The 13,914-nt window shown below is 37.1% G+C and overlaps 2 protein-coding genes across 3 annotated transcripts in view; both read left to right on the top strand.

The window, feature by feature from the left end:
* Positions 1 to 8,436: 8,436 nt before the first annotated feature.
* Positions 8,437 to 11,072, top strand: dmbx2 (diencephalon/mesencephalon homeobox 2). The gene is made up of 4 exons (XM_079827507.1): positions 8,437 to 8,663; positions 8,784 to 8,963; positions 9,867 to 10,042; positions 10,299 to 11,072. Exons 2-4 carry the CDS (start codon positions 8,792 to 8,794, stop codon positions 10,746 to 10,748), a joined length of 798 nt encoding a protein of 265 aa, XP_079683633.1. The 5' UTR covers positions 8,437 to 8,663; positions 8,784 to 8,791; the 3' UTR covers positions 10,749 to 11,072.
* A 1,084-nt stretch (positions 11,073 to 12,156) lies between these two features.
* Positions 12,157 to 13,914, top strand: part of csnk1g2b (casein kinase 1, gamma 2b) — a 40,807-nt gene continuing 39,049 nt past the window's right edge. For both annotated transcript variants that reach the window (XM_079826742.1, XM_079826741.1), the window contains exon 1: positions 12,157 to 12,342. The gene's annotated coding sequence lies outside the window, so the exon portion shown is untranslated. The remainder of the gene's footprint in view (positions 12,343 to 13,914) is intronic.

Here is a 13,914-nt window from a genome sequence, read left to right as displayed (position 1 = left end):
CCCACCTCGCAACTTACAGGACTTAAAGGATCTGCTGCTAACATCTTGGTGCCAGATACCACAGCACACCTTCAGGGGTCTAGTGGAGTCCATGCCTCAACGGTTTTGGCAGCAAAAGGGGGACCAACACAAAATTTGGTCATAATGTTATGCCTGATTGGTGTGTATGTATATGCATATGTATATATAAAGTTATCATCTTAGCAATCATATATTACACATTATAAAAGCTTTATATACTACCACTAACATATACACTCCCATTCAAAAGTTTATGGGCAGCAAGGTTTTGTTTTTAAATTATTACTATTTTCATTTAGCAAGGATGCGTTAAATTGACCAAAATTTCAAAATACTTTAAGATTTGTTACAAAAAAGTTATATTTCAAATAAATGCTGTTATTTTGAACTTTTTATTCATCAAAGAATCTCGAAAAAGAAAATGTTTCTTGAGCAGCAAATGATTTCTGAAGGATCGTGTGACACTGCTGAAAATTCAGCTTTGCCATCACAAGAATTAATCTTTTTTTTTAATACTTTTTAAAATATATACCATATCATTACTGTTTTACTGTATTTTTTTAATACATAAATGCAACCTTCGTGTGCATTAAAGACTTCTTTCATTAACATTATAAAATCTTGCCGACCCCAAACTTTTGAACATTATTATATATTATTACAGTGTTCAATGGACAGTCTATGCAGCAAGTGTATTTCTAAACGCACAATGATGTCAAGCTTTTGACTGAGAATATTCTCTGGTCTTTTATCCTAACCTGTCTGTTCCACTTCACCATCTTCCTCCAGTTATTTTGTATGTCTATATACGTATGAGACCTCTTCCAGCAGGTGCCTGGCTAAGAACTCTTTCTTCAGCAGCTGTTTTCTCGGACAACAAAATGACACAAAGAGCCTGTGGAGGCATAGAGGGGAGGTCTATTGTATCCCGCTCACCCCAGGCCCATGTGTTTACCCTGGGCCCCAGCCATCTCATGTCACAGTCCCGGACCCCAGGTATTAAAAACAACGGCAGGATCAATATCTCGCACAATGTCCGGGTGGCCAGGAAGGGGGGCGGCTCTCACTGTGTTTATTGAGTGATTTAAAGATTTGAGCATGTGCAGTGAAACAGCTTAAAGTCTTCTTCATTATCAAGTTCGACCAGTCGCTCCTCTGATCACCTTTGACTTGCTGGGGGTCACCCGACAGAGGAGGGATGCTCATGGGCAAATTGTAGTGTTTTTACCATTTGGTTTGATTTTTAGTCATCTGATCCATGACATTAATATATTTTTATATAATGAGATCCGTTTATATATTGTTGCATTTTGTGAGCAACACTAAGCAAGAAAAATGTTTTATATGCTAATCGCATATATCAAAGGTCATTATGCCATTGTACAATCTTGTCTCCTAATTAGGCGATTGATCCTCTAGTTATTTCCAATATTGATCGGTTAGGCTTAAGATAAGCCAGACTCATGGTCTGGCTTAAAAGGTTTTGTTGAAATTTGGGTCCACAGAGACTCAAAAAAAGCATTCACTTGAGTGTCTGATGCTTGTTTTTGGTTAACACTGTCTTGTTAGTGCAAATTAATGTCAGTGTGTGACGGCCACTGCTCTGCTTTGTATATGAGATTAATCTGTTCCATTAGAAACTCGTTTAATTCTTTATTTCAGACCATGGAGTTTTTTTTATGTCCGTTGGGTCCAAGCATGATTTAGATTTTTAGGTTTTGTCATTATTTATGGGTTGTTTGGTTAAGGGCTCAAACTCAAATTTTGCAAATGTCATTATAGGGTTTGTTGTATTTGGCTGCATATGCAGTTCAGTCTGTGCTGAAAGATCACTTAATCATTCACTATCGACTTGTCATACTGATGTTTTTATTTTTGAATTTACATGCAACATGGTTGTTTGTCTTGTGTTGAACTGTTTGGGTGAAATATTTTATAAGTAAAATAGTTTAAATGGATTTTATTCTAGATCATTTCTATTTGTTGTTCATGGACATTGTTTTTATTATTATTCATATCTGTGACTACATTTTAAATTGGACATCCTTATAGAGATACCAAACTTTTGTGAGTTTGGCTGTAAAGACTTTCTTAGCATATTAGTTTTTATTGTTTTGCAATTATAATGCTATTTGAATTTCCAATTATTATCTGCAACGTCACAATTTAAGTGATTATTTTGCAAGGAATTTTTTTAAATAACATCATAGATAGATAGATAGATAGATAGATAGATAGATAGATAGATAGATAGATAGATAGATAGATAGATAGATAGATAGATAGATAGATAGATAGATGATAGATGGATGGATGGATGGATGGATGGATGGATGGATGGATGGATGGATGGATGGATGGATGGATAGATAGATAGATAGATAGATAGATAGATAGATAGATAGATAGATAGATAGATAGATAGATAGATAGATAGATAGATAGATAGATAGATAGATAGATAGATAGATAGATAGATAGATAGATAGATAGATGGATATAGACGGATTGATGGATGGATGGATGGATGGATAGATAGGAGAGGAGAGGATTAGATAAAGTGGTTTGAGTGAGCAATTATCAGTATTTAACCTGACGAAAAGATATTTATTCAATATTATCCACATTATATTTCTCCTTCAGCAGCATTGAGAACTTTTGTAATGATACGTTTGGCCATTAACTTTGCAAACACATGAGAGGAGTCTCTGCATTAAAGACCCACGAAAGGCAGATCAACGAGCGACTACATTTCTCTCCGATGCGGTAGGAAATTAAATTGAAAGTGGGGGATTTGAACTGTGACGATGATTGACAGGGCAGTTTAAACGGTGACGGGACGCACGTAACAGAGTCCGTTAAAGATGACGAAGTAGTATGTCCCAAAGCTTGCATACTCTTCTGCTACACACTCAAAAGTATGTACTTTTTCTTCACAAAAAGAGTGCATACTTTTAGGACGTAGTATAAGTAGGCGAATTGGGACGCAGCCATAGATAGATAGATAGATAGATAGATAGATAGATAGATAGATAGATAGATGGATGGATGGATGGATGGATGGATGGATGGATGGATGGATGGATGGATGGATGGATGGATGGATGGATGGATGGATGGATGGATGGATGGATGGATGGATGGATGGATGGATATAGACAGATAGATGGATGGATGGATGGATAGATGTATAGATGGATGGATGAATAGATGGATGGATTCATCATGCAAATATAACATATTATTAATATAGGCCTATTAGTATTATAATTTTAACTAAATGTTGGTTTTTATGTAAAACTCTGCATTTCAACACAAGTGTATAACTGGTAGATAAACAGTTGATAAGTGAGGATCAGTCCATTATCAAGTGTAAACATCTGGTGCACGTTTTACTCCTGCCGTGCGTTTGTTTTTTGTTCGATAGCTTTTGTGTTTGCATGTTCAGAGGCTCTTTTGAGAATATCTCTTACTGGAGCTTAAACTGTGCCGCTGACCTGGCGCTTCTGGACCCTCACTGCGCAGGGTCAGAGGCCAAGCTAGCCACATCGATTTCCCCCTCTGAAGAAGTCTTTAGTCCCACAGCACTTCTTCTGCGGCCCCCCTCACACACTCCTGTCCACACAGAGCTGCCCAGAGAGCCAATTGTGCTGCACTGGGATCGATCCAGCAAGTGTCCGAGGGGCCTCCTGGTTAAGCGGCTCTCCCTCAGATAACTGACAACTACAAAGCTCTCCTCTTGACAGGCGCTTGTCAATACAAATTTCCACTATTGATAAGTAATTAAAGAAAGGGAGAGCATTCTGCTCCTCACTCCAACATCTGTTAAACAGGACCTGTAAACAAAACCTCTCAAAAGGCTAAATGAACCCCCTCTGCCCTTCTCTAGAGCCCCCCTGTAGTTTTAAACCAATCCAAATCATATTAAAACGCTTTCACTTAGCTGCAGCTTTAGAAAGTCCATTGAGATAAAAGGTCCAATTCTGCAGCTCAAAAGAGTAAAAGTTCCTTCAAACTCAAAACTGAGTGCTACTAGCTACCATTCCAAACCATCAATACAACTACTGTACACATTTCACTTCTTAAAGGATTAGGTTAAAATTAGGTTAACAGATTCCTGGGCTATTTTTTCCATGTTTCACAAATTCACAGTGTTTAAATCTTCATGGGTTAGGAATTATGGTTTATTGACATCACACTGTACATTCGTGCATGCCGTCTTGTTTGCATATTTTCATTGTCAGTGATTGGACAAACACAGCAAGTGATCTAGCTACTTAAATATCCACTTGATAGCCAGTATTCATGTCCAGTCTTGAGTAGGCCAAGCTTTCGGAACATAAAGGTAAGAGTAAAACAATCGCTTCTTCTTTTAAATTAGAGCATTTTTGTCACTGTTTGACATGACAAAGAAACAAACAGCACATGGAAGTTTCTGTGCAAAGCTCATGAATATTTAATGAGGCAAGCACTGTTCGGTTTTGCTGAACAACTGCCTGTTACATTCTGAGGGCCTGTTCACACAAAACGCATTTTTGCAGCCCACTACACTACTTCTCCATTGTTTTTTTAATATGAAAACATGCTCTAGATGGTTTGAGTTTGACCGTCGTGGTTGTGTTCACATCTTTTGCAGCATCTGGCACATGACCCAGTGTTTCACAGCGCTCAAGTTAAAACAAGTTTAAAAAAATCCCATTCCATTGCTCACATCTCACATATAAAAAACGTGAGATGATAGTTAAACAGGGGGAAACGTAAGGTCTAGAGACATGCTTTTTAAAAGTTTAACTTCTAACTGCTTTTTAGAGCCGGTTCACACTTGAACATATTTTAACTTGAGCACATATTTTAACGCACTATGCGTTAGATGCTCGTGCAGTTGAATGGAAAATCCTCAATACTATACCAGTTCTATTTATTATGCATCCATCTTTTTGCTTTTTTCATGTCATTTTTGTGTTTATGCAAACTGTTTACAACTGAGTGATATTAGGCAAACCCATTTTTTATGAGTTTGAAGCTCTGTAATGAGTTTAGTCTGGCCTGTGTTTTTAATACTGCTAATCTGTGTCTTTGGGAGTGGATCCACTAGCACACATCCTCTAAACCCCTTAAACGTTGAAGACAGGGCCTAAACCTCCAAAGCTTGACTATAGCTGGGCACTAAGACAAATTAATGGGTTTGCATCCAATTACACCTATGTAAATAAACATCTGAATGAGAAAATTCCAGATGCATCAACCACTTTGTGGTCTCTTTAAAGCTGTTGAGTGGGTCGGGGGTAAAGCCGAAACGCAATTTTAGTGGGCAGGAGATGAAAACTCAGCTCTCATTACGGACTGAGCCGGAGTTATTAGGTGGGGATGGTGTGTGTTTGGGGTTTGGAGGGGGCATTGCACCGGGCGGTGGTTTTCGGGGAGGGGGTCACACACAACCAGCGTCTTTGTGTGACTCTAATCCTCCCAGCCAACACAGCTTTGGCCAGGTTTCATCATGAAAGTGCCATGAAATAACTACTTTTTTTTCTTAGCAGCAAATCTCCACTAATCCCGCAGGCTGAAGAGACAAAGGCTTCTGGGCTCTGAGCTCCAAGCTTTTAATGGGGTTCAGAGGCTGCTCAGCTAAGGTTCTTCTAAATGACTTATTTTGAGAGGACACTAATACAGCTTGACAGGCAAGAACACCGCAAAGGGAGAAAAAAGCAGAGCCTTGAACAGGGAGAAAAACTTCAGCACAATTCCATGATGGTTTGAAAGGTCAGTCAGGTGCGAACATATCAGTAATGTGGAAAGCGTTGGTCTAGATGAGCTGTTGCCATATGACAGCTAAAAAGGACACCAAAAGACCTGTAAAGCATCTAAGCTTTAAAAGCATTTACAATTGGCTTTTGCCCTCCAACAAATATGTATTTTTAAGCACTTTTTTCCTCCCATCTACAAACTAATTTTACATGATGCCCAAATCATGAGTTGTAAGAAGAAGGTTTTTTTCTTATATAAAGTACAGAAACTGTATCAGAACTTTCCTGTATTAAAATCTGGCTCAAAACATACTTGAACGAAAGTATAAACCTTGACACATTTCATTGTAATAAAAGTAAATTCAGCAATAGTTGCTTGCCGTTTTAGTTGTAGTCGTTTTATAGATTGACTATTATTGGCTGTTGCATATAATTACAGGAGACCAATTCGACTTATAAGAAAGACACAATAGGCTATATGTACAATTAAAAAAAATATCTATGAATGCCAAAATTAGCAAAAATCGACAGTGTGTGAGCCCTTTACAATGTTAAAAGGAAAAGGTGATATAAAGTCATGGCTGTTTTTTGTGACTAGGTATGTTTGCATAAAGTAATAATTACAAAAATATAACAATATGGATCATAAATTCAATATCTCTGTTAATAGAGAAGAAGTAGCCTGTCCTAAACTGAACAGAGCTGGTCACACTTATGTTTTGTTATAGCCTACTAAAAAGAGAAAGACACATAAATGATAGGAAACCAGTAACCAGTACCAGTTATAAGTTAAAATGTATAGACATTGTAAGAAAGAAATAATTTACCTGTCGGGAGTGTGTTGAAATGGCCGAGCTCCAGAAAATCAGTAACGCGAGGTGATTTTGACCGTTACAGATTTGAAAAACAAAAAGGCGGGAATAGAGAACCCTAAACGCTAACACACAAAGAACTATTTCTGCATATAAAGGGTTCTTCAGGACGATACAGTTCTAAATAGAACTGTTACTGCACGTAAATAACCTTTAAAGAATCAAGTCAAAAGTTTAAAGTCGGTAAGATTTTAAAATAGTTAAAAGTCTCTTTTCTCACAAAGGCTGCATTTACGTAGGCCTATTTGATCAAAAACAGTGAAATAGTAGTTTACTGTTTAAAAATATTTTGAAAATGTAATTTATTCATGTGATGGCCAGTCTTCAGTGTCACATGATCCTTTAGAAATCATTCCAATATGCTGATTTTGTTCCTTGTTGTTCTTTTTGTTTTGTAGAAACCGTGATACATGCATTTTTTCAGGATTCTTTGATGAATAGATGGATCAAAAGAACAGCCTTTTTTTTCTTTTCTTTTTTAAATAGAAATCTTTTGTAACATTATGAATGGCTTTACTGTTTCAATCAATTTAACTCATCCTTGGTGAATAGGTTAATTTCTGTCTTTCTTTTAAATCAAGGAAATATAGCTGCAATAGGATTTCATTAATATTCCCATAGACTTCACTTTTGTAAAGATAGAGAGATTTATGTAAATCTCCTTTTCTAATAAAGACCAGAATTCCATGACTGTCTGGATACAAACAAACAATCCTTTCCAACAGGAAAGTGGATATAAAAGTGAGCCAAATGTGTGGTCAAGGTTGTGTGTGTATGTGTGTGGGTCTCATGCCAGTTTAGCCCACAGCTCCTGTGCTTGGCTGCTGTACTGGTTCCTGTGTTGCCCTCTTAGGCACAGACACACACACACACACACACCGAGGAGTGTGCAACTGCCCTGATACTCGTGGGAAACATAATCTAGCTCTCCACATGCCTCGCCTTCCTGGCCCTGAGCTGCACAGTGTCAGGATTTAGCGGAATTTACATCTCTGAACCTCCTGAGCCGCTCCCAGCCGCTCGGCTGCAGTTTTACTGAGGATGATCTGATCTGAGGTGACTGAGGTTTCAGCTGGAGCTAAACTGCTGCTTGAGCTCAATGAGAGAGGGTGTTGAGAGATGTCTGATGGGATAATGACAAGGAGTGACATTCAGATTGGTTGATATGTTTGCTTCATAACTGTCTTGGTGATTTATTGCACAATTACAAGCAGTTTTGACACCACAGACAGCTAATTGCTTTGTTTATCCCATGTGTGTCTTTCGTTTTATTGAGTATTTTATTTATTTTCAGATGCTAAGCTTAAATCCTCCTTTTTGAGAGGATTTGATAAGAAGGAACATTTAGCCCTAAGAAATTACCCTAATAGGCCACTTCCAGAGTGCATTCTCAAGTTGACATTTTCTGGGCAAAATATGGGCCCAGTTAGCAAAACAAACCAGCCAAGCAAACACCCCCCCCTTGGAGTTAATACTAACAAAAGCTGGGGAACGGCAGAGAAAGAAGGAAGAGAACAACGGACAATCAAAGGCTGTTATTTTAATCTGCCCAACCCCAGAGATTAGCCGACCACATTGTTTTAATTGTTTTAAAGGGGGGAGCGCAATGCCCGCTCATTGAAGGGAGATGCTTTGCCTAAATCTCCCAAGTTCAATAGTTTCAAAAACTTGAGCCCCCAAACCCCCCTTTCTCTCCCTCATCCCACTTAATCCAGGCTAATACCTTTCTTTCTATTGGCTAATGGTTGAAGGAAGCTGAAGTTAATGCCTCTTAAATAGTGGAAACTGAGCTGGAGAGAACCTAAACCGTAGTCAACGTGGAGCATTACAGGTCTGCCTTACTAAAAGAAGCTTCATTGTAAAATTTTGGAGGATTTTACCAGCTCCTGTGTGCAATGTTTCCTTGGGATTTTAGAATTATATGAGTAAAAAACAAAAACAGCAGTTACGTGTACTTTACCTCATTTTACTGGGTAAATGTCTGTTTTTTGCAACTGATCATTCCACAGTTCATTGGAAGTTGTAGGTAAGTGTTCATGTTGTAGTTTTTTAATTTATAGAATTTTTATTTTATTTTTTTATTACATAGTTCTACCTATTCCTTATCACATTTTAGGTGTGTTCATCATATATTTTATCCTCTCAGCCAGCAGAATGAATTCTGTGTATTTCTGTGGACCAAGAAACGGCCAGGGGCCTTTTCCATTGCACCGCGTGAACTCGTTATTTCACGAGGCCCACCAGCAGATGGCGCAGCCGTATCAGGTTCATTCAGCGGCCAGTCCGGCGTCCATGCAGACTTTCACGGTGGCGGAGCGCCTGGCAGGTGAGATGCGATTTAGAGACCCAGAATAAATGCAGCATTTGTAAAATTGTAAACATCTGATTTCGGAGGCATATTCCTAGAGCTTTTAATTACTAGTCACACTTTACAGTATAGTGTTCATATTAGGCTACGCGTAGTTGATTCAAATGAACTAGATGGAGGTATAATACCGGTAATTTGATTATATTCATACATTTAATAGAAATATAATTAAGTTTTAAGCTAATATTAAAATAAAATATAATATGTTTTTACAAACATTCTTTATTGTTTATATTGTGCATAATTTTATTTAGTAATATCCAGCAAGGTTAGGACGTCTGAAAATGCTTTTAATTTGCATTTTTGCAGTTTATCACAGTTTTTATTTTATTTTATTACAGATGCTTAAGAATTATAACAATATTAACCACTCTAAAAAATGCTGGGTTGTTTCAACACATGTTTGTGTCAAATATGGACAAACCCAACCGTTATTACATTTTTTTTATTTTTTTTATTACAGATGCTTGAAATGTGATTTTATGTCAATTTTCGCCACTCTCGAAATGCTGGGTTGTTTAAACCCATGTTTGGGTCAAATATGGACAAACCAAAAAAATATATATAAAACTTTATACCAATGGTTGGGTTTGTCCAGATTTAACAACCCAGCATTTTTTGCTTAAACAATCGTGTATAAAAGTTGACCTGTACACAAAGTTAAATCATACTGCTTATTTGTTTTTGTTTTTAAAATTTTAAATTGTAAAACTTTCTGTTTATTTCCATATTTTGAATCCATTATTATAATATTTTTTTTTATGTGGACTCACACATTTAAGCCCTACAGTATATAAATGAACAATGTTAAGTATCATGAAATGTATTGTAAACAACTATTTATTTATCTTCTTCATTTAGAACTCATCCTTGAGGCACGCTATGGGAACCAGCAAAAGCAGCGTCGCAGTCGCACGGCCTTCAATGTGTCCCAGTTACAAGCGCTCGAAAAGGCCTTTCAGCAAACCCAATATCCAGATGTGGGCATGAGAGAGAGACTAGCAGTCTGCATCAACCTCCCAGAGGCCCGTATCCAGGTATGACAGACCTTTAACATCCACGGAAGCTTAATTGCACAAAAGGCTCTTCTTTATATTAGAAAATGTTCTTTAGATTTTTAAGATGTTCCTTAGGAATATAATTGTTTTTTAAAGAACTTTTCATTGAAAGATTCTTTGAATAACCAAAAAAGGTTTTTCTATGGCATCACTGCAAATTTGGGAACCTTTCTTTTAAAGAGTGCAGGTTAAATGTGCTTAAAACATCTTAGATTAACAAAACATGTTTCTTCAGGTGTGGTTCAAAAACAGACGTGCCAAATTTAGAAAAGGTCAACGCTTCACACCCCTTCCCAAAGAAGAAAGCCAAGTGCGCTCCGCTACTAAACAACGGAAAGAAGGGGTGAAGGACCAAGAGAAAGGCTTTAATTCAAAATCTCAATCCTCTATTAGGGAAAACAAGACCATTCCTTCCTCAGCGGACTCTATTCACCTTCATTCCCACCCCAGACTACACTCCTCTGCTGTTCTTCCATTTATTACTGGAGAACACTACCAACAACCAATGCCTCCTGCACTTGGGCTGCTGTCTGCAGGTCTGCCTTTCTCTCCTACATATTTACCTATAATGCAACAGCAGCACAGCACGGCCATCAATCTTGTACCTTTGGGGAAATGCAGCAATCTAATGCTTCAGTCTGTCTGTCAATCTAAATCCATGGTTCACCACCACCTGGACATGTAGCCCTTCCACCAACCAAAAAGCCCTCGTGAGCCAGTCATCCTGATTAGGACATGAAGAGGGAACAGGTGTTCCTGTGTCACCATGGCATGGTAACTTTTACTCTGAGAATCATGGAAAGGTTTGGATTTGGTTGGATTTTCCTGTAACTTTCAATAACATTTTTTGATTGTATTTTTACAAACTGGCTTATTTTGTCAACTTTCATGCTCTGTTTTGCATAGCTTAGAGCATTGTTACGAAAACGATTGTGTTGCACACATATATTTGAGCACTTTGTAGATTTTTATGAACTTTTTGAATACAAATAAACATGAAAAACACCTGAATCAGTAGTATTCAATAATGACTGGGATTGCACATTTGGTCTTCATATTTTTTGTCAATGCAATAAATAATTTTGCCAATTGTGGAGCATTCTCATCAACAATTAAGTATAGCATTTAATTTTGTGTGCACTTGTACATTTTCATGTCGCTACAGTAAATATATGACCATTTTATACAGTATACTTTTATACTTGGATTATGAAAGCATCATGTAAAATGGTTAGCCATAACTATCTTAAGCCAGCTGTCTGGTTTCTATAAATCTGAATAAGACTTCTGGCTTCTATATAATCTTATTTGAAATATTCACCATAAATGAATATTAATTTATATATGTGTATGACATATCCAGTACAAAAGTTATTCTGGGCGATATTAGATACAGGTTTGTCGTGAAAAGTCATTAAAAGCAACATCATGGTCTATATTTGTAAAAATCTCACAAACTATTATTCAATTTGTCACAACCTGTGTACTATTAAAAGGATATGAATGGGAATTAGAGTTGAATAATAAATGGCAAGAGTGAGCAGTTCTAATATGTTGATTACATGGATATTTACATCTTATAAAAATTTGAAACATATAATATATAAATATATTTTGTACTGTATATATTCGGCCTATTGTTATTTATATATTATACAAAACAGCAGATACCCTATATTATATAAACATATTTTTCAGAATAAAGGCTTACACAGAATATGGACTTTAATGGGGAAAATATATGCATTTTATCTCTATATGAAAACAAATGGTTCTGTTATCCAATTTTTTTTTTTACATATATTCTTAACATATAATTTCCCTCAGGCTCTCATTTATATTTTTGTCAATGTACTCAACACAAAAACCTAATCTCTTCACAGCCTTGTTATCACCAACTTTCCCATATTTTTTTCCTCAAAGTAACAACCTATTTACACATCTTCCTTCAAATTAAACTGACTCCAATATTTCCATTCCAGCAGTATACAACTGTTGATCCGGCAAAACATTTGAGTTTTTCTCCAGGTGGGGACGGTATGGAGCTTATTTTGCGCTCGACAGCACAGCCGCACATTCACCAATCTATCTACGCACTTTTGAGAGCGTATCCACAGCAATGGGAGTGTCGGGTGACGCCGGAGCTTCGCTCACCGAAACGGTAGGCTTAAAGAGACAACAGCGAAGCCGGGCTAGTCTTTAGTGGGGAATTAAATCACTTTTCAAAGCATAAATTAAGGACCATGTCGCGGCATACTACATAGGGGACTCACAAGCAGGTAAAAACATCTTTATGTTTCCTCAGGAAAAACATTCCATCCTCGTTTTAATCGAAAGACTGAAAGGTTCGTTGCTAGACGGCTAATGTGATGTTAGCTAAGTGGGTTGCTAAGCTAGTTCATTTGTGGAGGATTATTGTCATGTTTGTCAAACAAGGCTTGGAGTTGTTTAGCTGGTTTGTCGGTATTTCCGTACCTTTTCGAATATGAAAGGGAATATATTCTGCTTTAGATGTGAAATGAAATACATTTCGACGTGTATTTAGTTCATATTTGACGACTCAGCTAGACAGCCAATCATTTTAAAGACGTTTTAAGCCACTAGCCAAGAAGACGGTTGAAAGAAATGCATTTAAAGACATATGTAATGTTTAAATACCCGTGCAAGTATGTATTCTTTGCTAGGCCAGGATAGGAAGCTTTCTAGAATTGACACTTCATCATGAAATTAAACAATTTATGAAGGGATGAGATGCACATTCATTGCCAGGATTGATATAAATATATTTTTGTTTGACATTTTAGACTTCGTACTACTGATTTGGAAATCTCTTCTGTCAAGGGCGTGTTCAGCAAATAATACCATTGGTGCAATTTAAAAACATTAAGGTATTAAGCTCACGTGGAAGTGATGCTTAGTGTGTTTTATTATACGATTTCCATTTTAAAATAGAGTTGGGCGCCAATTGTGTTCATTTATTAGGCGTGAAAGGTGTCAGATAGCAAACAAGAGGACTGTTAAACTGTATCTCCCAGTTTCACATAGAGGCTAAACAAATTAGTATGGAAAATCAGACAGTGCTTAAGGAAATAAATGACCAGGCAGCTCTCTTTCTCTCTCATACCCAAACCAACACCACACAAGGCCTTGTAGATCAACACAGAAGCAGATATATGGCATCAGCTTCTCTCTTTTGCCCATCTGAGAAAGTAGAAGTAGATGTCTTGGTTTTTGCTCGGCCTCTAACACTTGCCTGTTTCCTGTTTGAAAGCTAAAGCGCAGTTGAACTTTGATGCCTTGTGTGCTATGCTGAAACCTGGTTTCTTTTCTCATGATATTTAATCAGATAAGTAGAAAAAAAAGTAATCGTTAGCTGGCCTGTCTTGTTTTCTTGTAGGCAGAGCGACTCGAAACAGCTGTGAACACTAATTTGGCAACCATTATTTAGTCAGACAGTTTTAATTCCAGATTATGTGGTATTACAGTCATCATTTTGGTTTATCTGATGCACTTTTGTATCAGGTGTTTTTTATGATGATGGATAGATTCATCTCTTAATCTGTTACAAATCTTTCTCTAAATATGAAATTAAACATTTTTATGGCGTAGTCTGCAATGTCTATCTTTGCTAACTTCATTCAAGCATTGTTAAATTGTTCCTGATCAAAGTAGTAGATGGAAACATGCCCCATAATCAGTACTTATATACTAGATCTTGTCCACAGATCATGTAATTACATCTGATCCCTGTCTGACTTTTGCGATCCCTAACTGATTTGTGGCATGCTTTTCCATTTCGCCCTTGTAGAGCTTGTAATCAGCATTTTTATGGTACCGTATGGGGTAGTGAC

The sequence above is a fragment of the Gobio gobio genome (genome assembly GCF_949357685.1).
Source record: "Gobio gobio genome assembly, chromosome: 10".
Classification (NCBI taxonomy): domain Eukaryota; kingdom Metazoa; phylum Chordata; class Actinopteri; order Cypriniformes; family Gobionidae; genus Gobio; species Gobio gobio.
Note: the sequence above shows the minus strand (reverse complement) of the source record. Positions and strands in the feature narration are given on the sequence as shown.